Below are 17,694 nucleotides of genomic sequence, written 5' to 3' on the forward strand. Positions count from 1 at the left end.
TTAGTCACAGCCTCTCAGGACATCACAAAACTCCAAGGGACTCGACTCTGGGGCCATCGTGGGGATCAGCAGATGGGGACATGAGCTCTGAGACAGGACATCAGAGGGTTTTTAACACAGAGACGGCAAAGCACGAACAGTGCTTCCTGGCGCACACATAATCCCTAACAAAGCAAAATTACGTGCTGGCATGGCGTGGAGGATGCACAGAAGAGAGACCTCACGAAGTTTCTGGTGGGTGACAAGTAGAAATTAATTGTAGGGGGGGCCCTGGGAGGCTTAGCCAGTTAGGCATCTGCCTTGGGCTCAGGTCACAATCCCAGGGTCCTGGGATCGATCCCCACGTCAGGCTCCCTGCTCAGTGGGGAGCCTGCTTCTCCCTCTCGCTCTACTGCTCTCCCTGCTTGCTTGCTCGCTCTCTCTGATAAATAACTAATCTTCTTTAAAAAAAAAGATTCTCTCCCTGCCCTCTCCTCCCTCTCTAAATAAATAAGTGCATCTTGCATTAAAAAATTAATTGTATGAAGTTCATTATTATAAATCAGGTGTGTGACGTCTAAATGAGCTTCTTCTTGGGTGGGTTAGTTACCTTTTTTAAATCTTTGTGCACTCTATTTTTCATATAAGATCTCAGGTTTCTTACCCTCAGAGTCTCCTACCCAGCCCACAGGTGCGTGTATCCACGAATAACTCACGGTCTGGCGCCCAAGTTGCTGGATCCGGAGACCTGGGCACATTCGGACTAACGTTGTAAATGCCCTAAAGGGGACGTGTGTCGAATGCTTAGGGAATGATGGATTCTGCCTGGGGGCTTGATGGGGGGTGTAGGGGAGGGCATTACAATTGAGAAGGGCCATTAAGGAAGAATTAGGGGTCTCCTGAGATGCGGGAGGGCATTTCTGATAAGGAGTACAACAAGGGCAAAGGCCCCGAGGTGGGAGATGTCCTAGCTGTTCAGGATTGCCTTGTCTGGGATGGAGGGAGCTGGGCTGGGGCCGGCGACAGGAAGTCCTATGTAGGAGCCACACTTAGACGGACCGTCCAGGCTAAGCCATCAGGCTGTGGGTAGCAAGGAGTCATCAAAGGCTGCCGAGCGTCGGAATGTCATTAGATCTATTTGGGGAACGTAACTGGCAGGGGCATGACAGGGACAGATGCTGGGAAATGAGAATGGTTTTGCCCACACCAGGAGGAAGGTGATGAGGGTCTGAGCTGGGCAGTGACTATGTTGTCAGAGGACTCGAGACTGGCCAGAGAGGTCGTTGGTGGTAGAACTGTCAGGGCTGAGTGACAGAGATGTTGGGTGACAGACTGGGAGGGGTTATAGCGTAGGTGATTGGGTGAACGGTGCCATAACTGAGAGTCAGGGAACAGGTTCAGGGCGGAGGTTTGGAGGAGGGGGTGGAAACACATCAGTGATAAACACTCATGTCTTCTTCTTCATGGCAACATTTGGGTTCCTTTGATTCCAAACTGACATCACCAGGGCTGGGAGCTTGGAGAGGCAGGGCTGTAAGCCGAAGCCCGCGGATACCTGAGCCAGTTTGCCTGGGATCAGGACTTCTCAGTGTCTTTATTTGTCAAATAACGTAGCACATCGTGGGATCCGTCAGGGGCTGAGAGCCGAGGGCTCTGTAAGTGCTGAGACCTGTCTGCGCCTGCCATAGTCCCAGCACGTGAGATCTTTGCGGTACTGCTCAGGGGTACCTCAAGCAAAAGTGAGGCCCGTGTCTCCTCCTTCTGTTGTAAAAACTCCTCCATCCGATTCAAAACCAACACTCGGAGGGCAGACGACCGGCTTCCTTCGTCCAGCAGTGATCCTCGTGGGGCACAGCCGATAAGAAAGTAGGAAAGTTTTCGTAATCTTTCCCTTTTTGTCATCATCCCTTCCATCAGAACCCTTTCTTTTTATTATTATTTTTATTATTATTATTTTTTTTATTAACACAAAACATATTATTTGCCCCAGGGGTCCAGGTCCCTGAATCGTCATCTTACACAGTTCACAATGCTCACAGTTCACACACCCTCCCCCATGTCCATCCCCCGCATCGGAGCCCTTTCTTGAGGATCTGTGGGAAGTAGGGTTCTCTACGGAGCATGATAAAGCACCCCCACCCCCTGCCCCATCTCAAAGGCATCCGCCTGCCTGGGGCAAGATGCATGCAGAAGTAGGCTCCCCTAGATGCCAAACACAGGGGTGGGGGGTGGCGGGGGAGCCCTGAGCGCCGAGGAGCTCTCCCCGACGCTGTGGAAGGGCCCTGTGCCCTTTCAGACGCAGGGAGGACGAGATCAGTGAGGGACACAGTGAGCTGGGGACCGGGAGACGGGGACCAGATGGCGGGAACAGACAGCAGAATTATGGTGCGTGGGAAGCCAGGTGATAAAGTGCAGACTCGGGGGCCGCCCCACCCACTGGGAGCCCCAGGCGGCGCTGAGAAGGAGGAGGCAGGGGGGTCTAAACACGGAGCACCTTGACCAGACGCAGATCCCTGGGCTGGACCCGGAGAAATTCTGGGGCTCGACCCGGAGAAGTGGAGAGGGGCTGGCACGGGCCCATTGCGTTTTGGCAGACGGCAAACGGGGAGTGGGAGGAGAAGGCCCAAGCAGAGGGACAAGGGGCCCCGGGCAGAGGAGACTGTCTCAGGGAGACTCCTCTTCTGGTGTGAATTTCTAAGGAGAGAAAGGTAAAAATAAGTGAACATGTTTATAATATATGCTTATCCTCCAGCGTGGTGAGGAACACATCTTTCCTACTTTTAACCTTTCCAGTTAAAACCGGAGACCATCTCTTTCATTTTAGGTAATGTTTAACTTAATCACGTAATCCGACTTAATGCAGACAACAATGGTGACAAAAGGTAATTACGTTTAAGTGGAATTCTAACTTTAAAAATTCTTTTGGAAATATCTGTGAGTCACCCAGTTCCACGCAAATATCCATAAAACATGTACTAATTGTTCCAGAGGAAATAATTGTTGCAGAAGGGCAAGAGGCCAGGGGAGCTGAAATACCAGGTTCTTAATTTATAAAGTCAATAAAAGCACTCTTTTGTAAGTTCTTCTCAAGTCGTAGCCTATTATCAGCTAAGTCTGGCACTAAAATCACTTTATGCTTAAATACTTCATAGGGCACAAAACAAGGGAACACACACTAAGAAAACATTTTGTGAGAGACTTAATACTATGGGACTTACTCAGCTTTCAAGAATAGAGAGGTATTTAAAATGAAAAAAAAAGTCACTGCTTCTCCGCCCAACATGAAAATACATACTTTTAACTAGCTGCGATGTATAATAATTCACAGAACTTTGGAAATTCTACTCAGTTCTCCTGAAGACTTGGAAATAATGCTCCTTCTCTCCCAACCAGCATTGCTTTCTGTATAAATACAGGGTTGAATTAATATTGCTTTTTCCCTCCTAGGCTTTGTGCCAATGGAGGGGGAAAACAAAAACAGAAACAAAGAGATAACAAAAAACTACAGACAGTCTGTGGTTAAAGGTTCAGCCCCAGCTGCCCTGGTCCCGGGCTCTCCTCCTTCCTCTGCGCTGTAGAAGGTCCCACTTCTGTGTGACAACCGCAAGCCTGTTGTGGCCCCTTCGGGAAGGTAAAGCACATGGCAGCTCCTTACCCATAACCGACGAGCTCACCCCCCATTTCCACAATGATGTCCGTTCACCCGATGCAAGAGGAGCCGAGGTTGGCAGGGGAAGGCCTCCTCTTCCTTCCACGTCTCAGCCAGAATCTCAGAACTGCCTGAAGAAATCCATATTTGTTAAGGATTAAAAAAACCACCCCCGCAAAAAGACAAAAACAAAAACAAAAAAAACCCCACACCTATGTTCAAAATTTATGAGATAGGGGGCACCTGGGTGGCTCCGTGGGTGAAGCCTCTGCCTTCAGCTCAGGTCATGATCCCAGGGTCCTGGGATGGAGCCCCGCATCGGGCTCTCTGCTCAGCGGGGATCCTACCTCCCCCCCTCTCTACCTGCTTCTCTGCCTACTTGTGATCTCTGTTAAATAAATTAAAAAAAAATTTATGAGGTAGCCTTATAGATTAACAACATATTTAAGCCAGTGTTCTGTATTCTTTTTTTTTTTTTTTTTAAGATTTTATTTATTTATTTGACAGAGAGAGATCACAAGTAGGCAGAGAGGCAGGCAGAGAGAGAGAGAGGAGGAATCAGGCTCCCCGCCGAGCAGAGAGCCCGATGCGGGACTCGATCCCAGGACCCTGAGATCATGACCCGAGCCGAAGGCAGCGGCTTAACCCACTGAGCCACTCAGGTGCCCCAGTGTTCTGTATTCTTACAGGAAAAGATTCTCGTCGTATCTGTTTAATTTTTTTAATTTTAAAAATCTAGAAGTTTTTTTGTTACTCTACTATGATCAAACTTTTATTTGCCACAGATGTAGATGGGTAGATTTATCTAGATATCGTAAATGAGAAAACACGCAAAAGGTTTGGAAGGTAGGCAGGTATGGAATAAGTGTGCTTCCCAGCTGTGTTTTCCACGAGGTTCTGAGGATCCAAATTTGATGCTCAGACAACTAAGAACAGGACATTCTTTCCACTTCAGAACATATATGCTCTATGGGCATGGCTGTGAGCATAGACTGGTCACTGACAGACACAACAATCTAAAGACTGTTTTTTTAGAAGTGATGGCATTTTTCTAGAAGTGATGGCATTTTCTAGAAGTGATGGCATTCTGCTCTCACCCCTCCCCGCCTTGGAAGGATCTGCTTTCATACGATTACAATAGTTACGGGAGCTGAGACCATGTGAAATATTACTTGGTTTTATTTCCTTTTAGGGTGGTCCCCTAATCTGTAATTTCACTGCAGTGGTAAGGAATTTAATTTAAAAAAAAACATAAAATAAGTTTTGTTCATAAAAGCGATTCCACCCAAATCCGCAAAGATTACAAGTCACTCTGGTGGCAAAATAGCGAATTTTTACTCCTTTCAGGGGAAGCAATAAATTATTTCTTCCCCTGAAAGGAGATTAAAAATTCGCTTCCTGCTCCACACAGGGACAGTCCAGGACCTGGGCACAGCTCCCAAGAGCCCGGCTCTGCCATGTGGCTCTTCCACCTGCGCCCTCACCTCCCCCTCTGTGCTCCTCCGGGGCTCGATCCGTGCACCATCGTGGCATCAGCCTACTTCTGCCTTATTGCATCATTGGGCACCTTTCTACTTTAGATAGAGCTGAGGCAAGTGTCCAGGCAGAGACAGACCTTGAGGAGACCACCCACTGGATGCCCTGTGCCCATGGGGCCGGGGTGGGGGACTGCAGCAAAGGAGAAACGGCACCCAGAGAGTGGAGGTGGCCCAGGGACACCGTCATTCATTCTCGCAGTCCGAGTATGGGGGCGCCGGTGGAGCTGAGCACCTGCGTTCCTGTGGACAACCCCAGCCAGTGGGAGCCGAGCAGAGCGATCAGCACCCACGAACATGTGCGTCAGAGCCTGGCAAGGACCTAGAGGACACATATAGGGTTGGGGCTCTTCCTCCATCTCACCCTTGAACCCAAGGCCATCTAGGAAGGAGACTGGTTGAGAGGAACAGCCTTCATAGGGATTTCAACTTTCATTTTGCTAAATATTTATTCTCCCTCTGCTTGCTGCTCTCCCTGCCTGGGCTTTCCCTCTCTCTCTGACAAGTAAATTTTAAAAATCTTAAAAAAAAAAAAAAGATAGAGCAAATCTGGATGCAGTAGTTGGAAAGTTTCTAACCAAATGCCCTGGTAGCAAACGATCAGCAGATGTTAGAAATTGTTTTGCTCATAATACCACAGCGTCATATTTTGCACATATGAGATGTTGAGACTTTGAACTAGAAAGGAGAGACCACATACGCAGACATTGTTCATTGCCTATCAACAGACAGCCCCCGCCCAACTCTGCCTTTCCCTGCTAATAGTACCGTAAGTTTGCTCAAATAGTAGAGAAAGACCCTTAATCCTAGGGAAGGTAGGAATGCATCAGGATAGTCTAAAGCAGTCATCGTAATCCTATTCCCCTTTGCCAGTGATGGTGCAGATTTGGCCAATGCAATGTAAAGGAAGCTCTACCGGGGAGCTTCTAGAAAAGGTTTTCTCTAGACACTCTTGGGAAAATGTTTAGTCATAGTTCCCTCCTTCTACCAGGATTCATTTGTATGGAATCGCAGCATCCATCTTGTGACCATGAGGAAGCAAGCTGAGAACTAGAGGCCAATGTGCTGGGAACGGCAAAGCAAGAACAGTTGGGCCACTGAACCAAAGCTGATATGACTTACTTCCAGAACTTTTGTTATGTAAAAAAACCCCACAAAATACTTCTGGTTTAGTAGTTGGAGGGGAGTCTGTTAATTGCAGCCTAAAAGCATTCCTTACTTCCCACTCTGTGTCATTTGTTTTTGAACGTGACGGTTATGTGATAGAACCAACAGTGGTTCTCACATTAGTGGGTGTGCAGCAGAATCTCCGGGAGGGAGATTCTCCACATTGTTGGGCTCCATGCTGAGTTTCTAAATTGGCAGGTCAGTGATAAGGCCTGGAATTTTCCATTTCTAGTTAAGTTTTCAGGGGGTGTCAATGTTGTTGGGTCAAGGATCACATTTTGAGAACCTCACTGTGATAGATAATCAAGACATTTTTATTGAATTATATTTACCGAAGTGTCCACAAATCTTCCTGCAGGTAATGGAGGAAAGAAAGCTACATTTCTTATGAACATAGATACAAAAAATCTTAACATTTCAGCAAATCAAATTCAATAATATGTAAAAAGGATGATAGATCATGACCAAGTGGGGTTTATCCTAGGAAGGCAAAGCTGGTTTAGCATTTGAAACTCAACTGAATTTCATATTAACCATATTGTAAATGCCATATTAATTGGCTAAAAAAGAAAAAACCATACCATCATCTCACAAATGCAAGAAAAGCATCTGAAAAACAAAACAAAACCAACATTAATTTGATTAAAAAAAAAACAAACCACTCTGCAATCCAGGAGTAGAGGGAACTTGCTGAAGCAGGAACAGCATTCACAGACATCTCTTCTATCTATGCAAACCCTCTAGGAGATCCCATCTGGCCTCACAGTTTTTAAATAGTGCTTATTTTCTGATGTTTCCGATATTTACAGTAGCCCTGACCCCTGCCCCTCCAACTTCAGATTTTGAGGTCTCTCCAGTGACTAACAGGGATCTCAAACTCAATATGCCCAAACAACACTGATTTCCCAATACCCACTCTTCTGAGTTCCCCTGTAGTGGACTGCCTAAAATCAAGGCCTGGTACCATGTGTGGCCTTGGCATCTGGTGAAACTGTGAGGGCCCCGAAGTGGCCTAACTTGACTTCCTCTCCCCACTCGGCTCCCATGGAGAGGGCTCCCTAGCCGAAGGCACCTTATTAAGAAGATCAGAGGAGTTCCTGCCTGCCCATGGGATTATTCAAGTAAGTCAATTATACGATCCTGCAGGAACCAGGGGTCACTCCATCCCTCCGATAGGACAAAGCCTGCCTCCCTGTCCCTTGTTCTCTGTTCCCGAGTGTGACCCCGCGGGCCCTGCGAGTGTGCTGCATCCTCTTCCAGGTGGAAGTATATGGGATTACGCTGCTATCAGTCTCATCCATTCAATCTTGGGTTCCCCTATGGCCAACCCAGGATACGTCCCTCCCAAACAGGGTGAATGGGGGAAATTAAAGCTGCCCATCTTAATAAATGGTACAGGGGGCAAAAATCAGGGCATTTTGATTTCTCACCCCTACAACCGACCCATCACCAAATCCTTATTATTTCATACGTAAACTGTCTCTGGGATCTAATCCCTTCCTAGCACTTCCATCACCACCTCTGCAGGGCACACCGCCTCTTGCCCAAACCAAACAGCAGCCTCTGTTGTGGGCGCTACCTCTGCCCACTTCCCCCTGCAATCTGTTCACCACAGAGCACGTGCTCCTTTTATGACACGCGTCTGATCACACCATTCTTTGTGTTTTTTCTTTTCTTTAAGATTTTATTTGACAGAGCGAGAGAACACAAGCAGGGGGATCAGCAGAGAGGGAGAGGACGAAGGCGGCTTCCGGCTGAGCAGGGAGCCCGACGTGGGGCTCTATTCCAGCACCCTGGGATCATGACCTGAGCCGAAGGCAGACGCTGAACCAGCTGAGCCCCCAGGCGCCCCAGATCACACCATTCTTTTTTTTTTTTTTTTAAGATTTTATTTATTTATTTGACAGAGAGATCACAAGTAGGCAGAGAGGCAGGCAGAGAGAGAGAGAGAGGAGGAAGCAGGCTCCCCGCTGAGCAGAGAGCCCGATGTGGGACTCGATCCCAGGACTGTGGGATCATGACCTGAGCTGAAGGCAGCGGCCTAACCCACTGAGCCAGAGTGCCCAGATCACACCATTCTTTTGCTCAAAAATTGCTAATGGCTTCCCATGACACCCTTGGGATATAAGCCCACGTTCTTACCACGGCCCCGAACGCGAACTCTTCCATTTCACTCAAGCTGCCCTGAACAACTTGCTATCCCTTGACGCCATCCAGCTCACTCTGGCTCAGAGCCTTTGCCCGGTTTCTCTGCTCGGAATAACCTTCCCCTGGAGAGCACCGGGGCTTCCCCACCCACTTGATCTCCGCTCAAGGTCACCTCCCAGGTCCTTCCTCAATCACCTTTCCTAAAAGGGCCCACCTGACACCCTCACCTTGCTTTTTCTTTGTTTGCACCTCATTAGCCCAACTCCGGTCCACTTGTTTACTCTCTGCCCCCACCCAGTGAGAAGATCCTCAAAGGCAGGGCCCTTGTTTTCTGCCGTGTCTCCAGTGCCTAGAATATTCCTGGAGCTCACTTGCTCAGTGTTTGTTGCATGAATCAACTGTGAACAAGAACGCCTGGTTTTCTAATATCCTTACCAGATATTATAAACCTTTATATATCTTTGGTAATCTATTTTAATTTGTATCATTTTTGGGGTTGACCTTTGTATTTCTTTTTTTCAGCACGCTATCTTTCCAGAGTCCTTGCCCAGCTTGTCTTTTTCCTATTGCTTTGCAAGAGCTATTGATTCATTGAAAAATTATTCCTTTGTCTGTCCTATGCTACAAATATATTTTCCTACTTGCTATTTGCCTGTGACTTTGTAGTCACATTACCAATTTTTCCCTTTCGGCTTCTGGTTTCGGGGCATGCTTAGAAAGTCCTTCCCTGTTCCAAGATCATCCAAGCAGCCATACTTGTTTTCTTCTAAGCAATATATGTGTATGTAAGAGATGATGGTGTTTAAGATCTCTGATGCATCTGGGATTTCCTTTGGGGAATAAAGAGTAAGGAAGTGATCTAGTTAAAAGCAAATTTAGCTTTTAAGAAGAAAAAGAAAAAAAGCAAAGAAAAAGAAAAAAGAAATAAAGCAAATTTGGCTTTAAAATACAAAGAATTCAAATTTCTGGATACCACTTATGAAACTTATTGTTTTAATCTTCTCAAAGAATATTCATAATTTAAAAAATAAATTCAAACACAATTCACTTATTTTCCAACACACATTTTTATAAGCGATTTATTACATATATATGAATCTAAGTATGTGTAGATATATAATAAAATTCTATTTCCCATAATTCTCTGGAATATTATAGTTTGACATCGTCATCACTATAAAATATTTCGCACTATAAAAATATTTCATTTTTCTCAATATTATCTCCGTTTCCTGGATCTTGATTTTTTTTTCGTTTTACTGTATTTTCTTTTAAAAAGTCTCTTTTCAATTAAGCTCACTTCTTCATGGAGAGAAGAGGCCTTTATTCTCAGCAAGAAGGAGAAGAGATTTATTACGAACTGATAGCTCAGCGAAAAATTTGATTCTTCATAGGTTGTCACATGTTTACAATAGCTAGAAAGGGCAGATAAAGGAAGATGTTATCTTCAAATGACCATTTAAAATGTATGCATCTATCCCTGAAACATTACCCCCAGTTGGCATGTACATACGGTCAGACTGACAACAGTACTCAGAGTTGGAAGGAAACGTGGAGCAATATGGCATAGCAATTTTAGAAAGGAAACACGCTAGCACCATGCCTGGGAAGCTACCATGCCAGGGTAACAGACGGTCTCGAGCAAGCGCTCACGACTCCTTGCCCAGAAGTCCTTCCATTCCAGATGTGCTGCTTCTTTTTACCGTGCCCAGAGCAAACAACAGCACACAAGCAGAGATTCTGGGCATAGTTTTAAAACAAAAGAAAATAAATAATCCCTAATCCCACCCAAAATAAGACACCAGACTTGATAATGTAGCCTACAATCTTGTACCTATCACAGAAAGAAGAGTTTACAAAGCAATTCCACTTATCTTAAAAGTAGAAGGTCAAGTCTCCAACTACCACCAAATCTCTAATTACGGATCTCTAACACTCCATCTCTAACTAGACCAGGCACAGGCAATCCAGGGGACAGAGAAACATGTTAAATGGTATCACAGGTCATAATCAGCAAAATGCAGACTATGGGAAATTGTATAGGACAAAAGACCTGGATTATTCAACAAGTAATTTTTTCCCTGCAAGGGGACAGAAAAAAAGACATTAAAGGGGAATTTCCCAACCAAAACACTTAAGGGATATCTTAGCTACCTGCAATGTATGGGCCTTATTTGGATTGAATTATATTAAAAATTTCATAGCAAATGGAAAAATCTAAACACTGACTGCATATTTGGTAATATTAAGGAATTACTATTAGCTTTTTAATGTCTGATCGATGTTTATTATGGTTTTGCTTTTAAAAATATTATGACATCTGAGATATGCTTCCAAATAATCTGGGGGCGGGGTGGAGGAGTGAGTCGGCAGGGGCGAAGCCAAGACTAGTCACGTTGACAATTGTTAAGGCTGAATGGCAGGTACGGGGGGTTCATTATACTATTGTACTTTTTAAAAGATTTATTTATTTATTTATTTGACAGAGAGAGAGAGAGAGAGAGAAAGCAAGAGAGCACATGCACGCAGAGTGGCAGGCAGAGGGAGAGGGAGAAGCAGGCTCTCCACTGAGCAGGGAGCCCGATGGGGGACCCTGGGATCATGACCCGAGCCAAAGGCAGCTGCTTAACCGACTGAGTCACCCAGGCGGCCCTATTCTCTGTAATTTTGAATATACTTGAAATTTTCCATAGTAAAAGGCTTTAAAAAACAGGTAAACAAATTTTAGATATTGGATTTATATAACATATATGGTCCTAAGTTCCTGAAAGAAAGTTTAGGTGTGCACCACAAAACTCGGTCTCCATAGCTGTTTCTATGGATAACTAGCTTTGGTTCTCTAACCCACAAAATGGGAAAAAATAACACTGCCTACCTCAAAGAGTGAACAAAAGTATCGAGTGAAAATATATATTAAGCACTTAATCCAAAGGTCAGAACACGGTAAGGGCTCAAAAATGTTCGCCTCCGCAATACTCCTTTAAAATTGATTTGTTTTCATTTAAAATCTTACTACTTTAATAATCTGTAATAAAGCCAAAACCCTGCCATATTCACTAACAGGACATTTAAAAGGCTCAGCTACTCATTGATTGGTTTAACAGAAATCAAGTATAAGCCATTCACAGGAAACTCTCACAAACTCGGTTGGCCTCTTGCCACCAAGAGGTGGCAATTTTCTTTTCAATTTCAGCTACCGTGAGAGAGTCTTCCAGACAAACCACGTAACAAAAAGGGTAAAAAAATATCATTTCTCTTACTTAGGGAAGCTCTTTTTCTACACAAGAAAGATAAGAAAAGGTTTATAAATTATTTGTTCCCATAAGGACTTTTAAGTCGAATCACTAACAATCCTTTATAAGGATTACATTCTTTACCACAGATTCAGAGAACTATCCTAGAGTTATAAGCCACAAAACCAAACAGAACGTACAATAATGTGTGACTGCCAAGTATTTTGCTGTAAGTAGCATATGAGCCAAGAGATGTTCCTTGAGCTCTGACCGGGAAAGAAATGAATGTGGCAAATGGATGCTGTAAGAATATGTTTATACAAATAATTTTATGGGAAGGGATAAGCACAGGTTTATATTTAAAAGCAGGGTGTAAGGTACATCTGAATTTCCTTATGAGAACTTCCTTGTGAAAAGTTCGAACCTATGCAAAAATAGTCTCTCAAGTCGGTACGCCTGCAAAATTAAATGAATCTGCCAAAACAAGTTCAAGTTTTGGTGGTCTGAAAGATGTTCAAATTTGGCATACGTTGAGTACTGTTTTTTTTTTTTTAAACTCTAGTTTAAAATATTAGTTAAAATAAAAATTTTCAAATTCAAATCAAATTTTTGTGGGACCCAAACAAATCTGTGTGTGTTTGGGGGCAGAGGGCATCCAAAGCCTCTCCATTTTCTGTGGATGGCAACCTGAAGGACCTCGGCTGTCCCTCTTCTTGGGGAAGGAGCGCAGAGCCACCTGCCCCTTTCAGGGAGGCCGGGGACAGACACTTGATGAGTCAGGGCCCACGACAGATCTTTAGACCGGTCCGTGACAGGCCTCCTCCAGAAGCGCACTTCAACACGCACGCGGAACATTAGGGAAGCATTTACATTCACGGGGACTGTCCGTTCTGCCTCAGATAAGAAGCATAAATGACCTCTTCGTGTCTGAAGTGCTCTTACAGCCTTTCTCTGCTTAGTCCTCACAGCCTGAGTGCTCTCGCAAGTATTCTACTGTACAACCTTTATCTCTCGAACCCTCAGACAGGAGACCTTCTGTGTAACACAATTCTCTGCACACCTGAAGGTCTGCTCTTGTAAGCATCAAAACACTACATTTATTTTGTACGGACATCTTTGAAAACCAAGTTACATGTTATTAGCATAAATTATAAGCGCATAGTATAAATTAGGATGAAATGAAATTAGTATAAAAACATAAGGTGTAATTATATTATTATAAGTTGTTCAGTTTTACTGTAAAAATATTAGAAAATGCAGCTAGGAAACACAAACCCAAAGAGAATGCACACGGCACTGTGGGTCACGCCGCGGGACAACTGAGGCCCCCCCGGGCTCGGTTTGTTAGGTGGAGCCACTGCCCAGTGTCGTGAATGAGCTCCAGACCGGCTGCTTCTGCTGCTGCTGCTGGCTCCTCTCTGGTTCGTCACGGCAGGGCACTAATGTCTGCTGTCTAGATGACTATCAGCAGAGCACCTCTGAGGCTCCCTCCGACTTGTTTGATGATTAGGAGTTTGGAAGGCAGACCACTCAGCCTGACGGAAACACACCCGAAGGCAGAGCGAGCCGCCTGAGTGAGGGGCTAAGGGGCTTTCTGAGAAAAGTGCATTAGCTCTAGTCAAGGACTTTGTGACATTTTTACTGGTTGGTGGAAGCCTTTTTGGCCCACTCTGTAGTTCTAGGCTATGGTCTAAATAGGCAAGGTGGACAGAATTTTGGTGCATAAAGTCATGGTGTCACTGAGGCTTTGTCTACAGGTTGTCATTTTCAGTCTTACAGTTCATGCAGAGAAAAAAAAATCCCAGCTGTTTCATCTCTCACTCTACAAGGTCTATTTGTGACTAACTGTATTATGTAACTATGACTGTATTATATCCGTGAAGATTTAGAAAGATCTAGAAATCCACTGATTGCCCCATGGGAAAAGCATAAAGGTACGAGCTCTCCCCAGCTAACCAAGGACCAATTCCACAAGCATGAGAGACAGAAGGCGCCACAACACTACCTCCCAGCTTACTGGTCTCATGCCGGTGCCCCTCACCGGCCAGGACTACCACCATTTCTCTTCCTTTTGATCAAATCTTAACATCGGAAAAAGCCACTGCGCTGACCACTGCGCAGGAACATGTGTCCCCCTCAGACGTGGAGCGGAGCCTGGGGTTTGGATTCTGGCCTTTCCTTGTTGCTGCTGGGACCGTGCCACTCTGCGGTCATTCTAGGCGCAGCTGAACTTTTGTTAAGTAGGAAATTTTCATTCAGATAACTTCATTTTGTTCTCTCCTATTGTATTTTCTACATTCTACTTAGCTTTGATTCTCAAGAAGAGAGTCTTCAAGAGAAAATCAGTTTCAGTCAGAGTAATGATCGCAGTTATCATGGACTGAGATTTACTACGTGACAGACGCCACAATCTCACTGAATCCCCATTCTCGATTTCCCGTGCATTCATTCGACACGGTAACCAGTGAGCACCTACTATGTGCGAGGCCCTGTTCGAGCCTCTGGGATTTTTCATTAACTAAAAGTCCAGGCCCGGCACTCAAGGATCTTCTACTCTATTCTGCTGTGTGTGTGGAGGGGCAGACGAATAAGCAAAACAAATATATACTCATCTATTCCACACTGACAAGAGCCGTAAGAAATAAAACAGAGGCTGGGCGGGGGGCGGATAGAGAGTGGCGAGGTGTGTGTGTGAGGGGGAGGGAGAGTTCCTGCTGTTCCGGACAGGACGGTGCATGAGATGCAAGAAAACCCGGCAGGAGCGGGTCGTGTGGCCACGAGGAGGAAGAGCATTCTAGGCGAGAGGCACAACACGTGCAAAGGCCCGTGTGCTTGGCAAGTTCAAGGAACAGCGAAGGAGGCCCGCGTGAACGAGGCAGAACGTGGGGCGAGGTGGCAAGCAGGGAAGGTCAGAGAACTGCAGGGGCCTGTAGGCTCCGTAGGGTTTTTTAATCCTACTCTGTGTGAGGTGGGAGCCACCGGAGGTTCCGAGAGGAGAAAGACCAGCAGGACACGCGGCTGTGCCATGGGGAAAACCTAAAGCTACGAGCTGCCCCAAGCTTGTCTGCGCACGCTGCTTCGTGAGGGGACAACGGCTGCCCGAGACGGTAAATGACTTGCCCACAAGGCGCTAGCAGCAGAGCAGACAAAGGCCTGGTTCACAGCCCGGCCTCCTCACTACGGGAACCTGCTGTGTGAACAGGTTCTAGGGATAAAGACTGAGATTAGTATACAATGAAATTAGTATAAAATTAAAAAGGCACATGGGGCGCCTGGGTGGCTCAGTGGGTTAAGCCTCTGCCTTCTGCTCAGGTCATGATCCTGGGGTCTGGAATTGAGCCCCGCATCAGGCTCTCTGCTCAGCGGGGAGCCTGCTTCCCTCCCCCCTTAACCTCTGCCTGCCTCTTTGCCTACTTGTGATCTGTCAAATAAGTAAATAAAATCTTAAAAAAAAAAATTTTAAAGGCACAATGAAAAAAGTCCTTAAAGTCTAAAACCTTTTTCAGCTTTATCAGGATACTATGGACATAACATCTGTTAGATTTAAAGTGTGCAACGTGTGTCATATAGTGATTACCACAGTAAGGTCAGCTAACACTTCTATCCCTAAAACTCTTGAACAAGACACAACGTGTAATTCCAATTTTCTTGATTGTGAGCCCAACGTCTTCTAACAAATAACCTATCCAGTTCTTTTTTTTTTTTTTTTAAAAGATTTTATTTATTTATTTGAGAGAGAGACAGTGAGAGAGAGCATGAGCAAGGAGAAGGTCAGAGGGAGAAGCAGACTCCCCGTGGAGCTGGGAGCCCGATGCGGGACTCGATCCCGGGACTCCGGGATCATGACCTGAGCCGAAGGCAGTCGTCCAACCAACTGAGCCACCCAGGCGTCCCAACCTATCCAGTTCTTATACAGTCAACTGTAATTTTATGTGACTTTTTGAAATTAGGAAAGAATACTACTTCAGGCCAAGCTAGAGATTTCATGACTTTTTTATCCCATATTTCTGAAAGCATCACATACCTTCTACAGAATTTCTGGGTACTAAGCCAATAGAGTGAATTCTTGATTGTCAGTGACTGGCCTTTCTTCTTCAGGATCCCCTGGAGGCTATGGCCATGGAAACAGGTTCCTGCAGAGTCTCCTTCAGTCCAGTTGAACTGAAAACTTGAAGGACTTTTTTTTTCAACAGTTGGTGCTGAATCAGTCAGTGCGCTAAACTGTTTTTGTAGACTCACCACCATTTCTGGAAATGGAGGGAAAAAGGAAAGGAATAAAATAAAAACTAAAGTAAACCACAGATGGGTTTACTTGTTAGCAATGTACCACGCCGGTTTCTGAGTTGGACAAATGCACCAGGAGAACGGAAGTGGGGAACACGGGGGAGAGGAAAGCAGCTGAGGAGAACTGGGGAACGACCTAAAAAAGGTTGAAGTGGTGGGGACTAAGGAGGGCACGTACTGCACGGAGCACTGGGTGTGGTGTATAAACAACGAATCTTGGACCACTGAAAACAATTAAATTAAATTAAAAAAATAAAATCAGCAAAGGGGAAAAAAAGTTAAATGGTAAATCTTACGTATTTTTACAATTAAAAAAAAGAATGAACAAGACACCTTATAGGCAATTCTCCACAGAAAGAGTTCTGAAAGTCATAGAAATACAGGATGATTTCAGATTTTGGTGGGAACTTAAGTTCTGTTTTAAAGAGTACAATGTTCCTGAAACAGATTCCTCTGGAGGTTTCTTAACGGAGGACGATTATTTCTTTGGATGGGCACCGGAACACTCGAAGAAGTAAAATAATCCCTTAAACACTTTTAAATTTATTTAAGTAATCTCTGCACCTGACATGGGGCTCGAAATACAACCCCGAGATCCAGAGTCGCAGGCTCCCTAGACTGAGCCGGTCAGGTGCCCTGAGACACTCACTTTTCAGGAAGTCAAGATATTTAGCTTTTCTACAATATAACTAAATGGCGTTAAGAGAAAATGCAACTTACCTCTTCTTTTATATACCACTGCTCTGTCAATGGACGAGTGGTAGAGTGGCTTTTCGCTTTTCCACACGTATCTGTATGAGGCAGAAAAACATTTGGAGCAGGATGGAGATGAAATGGACCTAAACACATTTCAGAGATGTTTCTCTGAAGCAACATCTTCAATTCCTAATACTCCGTGTAAGGGCTCAGCCTTAGAACGACCCACTGACAGGTCTTACGTCCCAGATGCAAGCAAGGAGCTCTGAAGGGGACGGCTGGCCAACAGAATGATGTGCTCGTCCCCAAAGACTCCCAGATGTCACAAGGTCCCGAAGAAGATATTATACAAAAATGTAGAAATGGTTTCTCTCACTGTAAAATTCTCTTGCTGTCTGTTCTCAGAAAGGGAATCCACCACCTAAGAAACAACTGTTCCTCCTTGCCCTTGCCCAGCTGCCCAGCTGCCCTTCTGCTGAGGATTAAACCAGAGGTACATCCGGTAACGGATACGAAGTGAACAGTAGGTACCAGTCTCCTGATAGAAAGATGTAATCGATGTTAATAATGACTGTTTTCCTCACAATTATGTGTGAACTAAATCTTAATGAACATACCACATTTAAAATATATCAGAGAACTTGTCCTTGGACCCTATGGTAAAGGAGGTTTGTGATTCTTTCAAATATCTTTTTTTAATTTGTTTTCTTAAATAATAAATGTAACAATATACTCAAGGTAAAAAAATAATGAAGAAGTTTCCTAAATAGTCTAATCCCAATTGGTGGATAAACCCACTATTAAAAATCTCTTGCAAATACCTAACCTAGACAGATTTTCTCATGCATTTATAAAGCCTATACTGGTGGCAACTAGGGCATTACTTCCTTGGGGCCATAAGCCCAGGAAATGGGAGAAGTGATCTAGAATAACCTTCTGTACAGATACTCCTTCTTTAAAAATGTACTTTACTTTGCCTACCTCTTCCCCAAAAGCTACAAAA

General features: G+C 44.8%; 1 protein-coding gene across 1 annotated transcript in view; it reads right to left on the reverse strand.

Annotated features, from left to right (window-relative positions):
• Window positions 1-9,448: 9,448 nt before the first annotated feature.
• TAF1B (TATA-box binding protein associated factor, RNA polymerase I subunit B) overlaps window positions 9,449-17,694 on the reverse strand; it is a 68,800-nt gene continuing 60,554 nt past the window's right edge. Inside the window, 3 exon segments of the mRNA XM_059132683.1 lie at window positions 9,449-9,893; window positions 15,736-15,958; window positions 16,716-16,786. Of these exon segments, the coding sequence (XP_058988666.1) occupies window positions 9,698-9,893; window positions 15,736-15,958; window positions 16,716-16,786 (490 nt within the window). The 3' untranslated portion in view covers window positions 9,449-9,697.

This window comes from Mustela lutreola, chromosome 9 (assembly GCF_030435805.1).
Source record: "Mustela lutreola isolate mMusLut2 chromosome 9, mMusLut2.pri, whole genome shotgun sequence".
NCBI lineage: Eukaryota > Metazoa > Chordata > Mammalia > Carnivora > Mustelidae > Mustela > Mustela lutreola.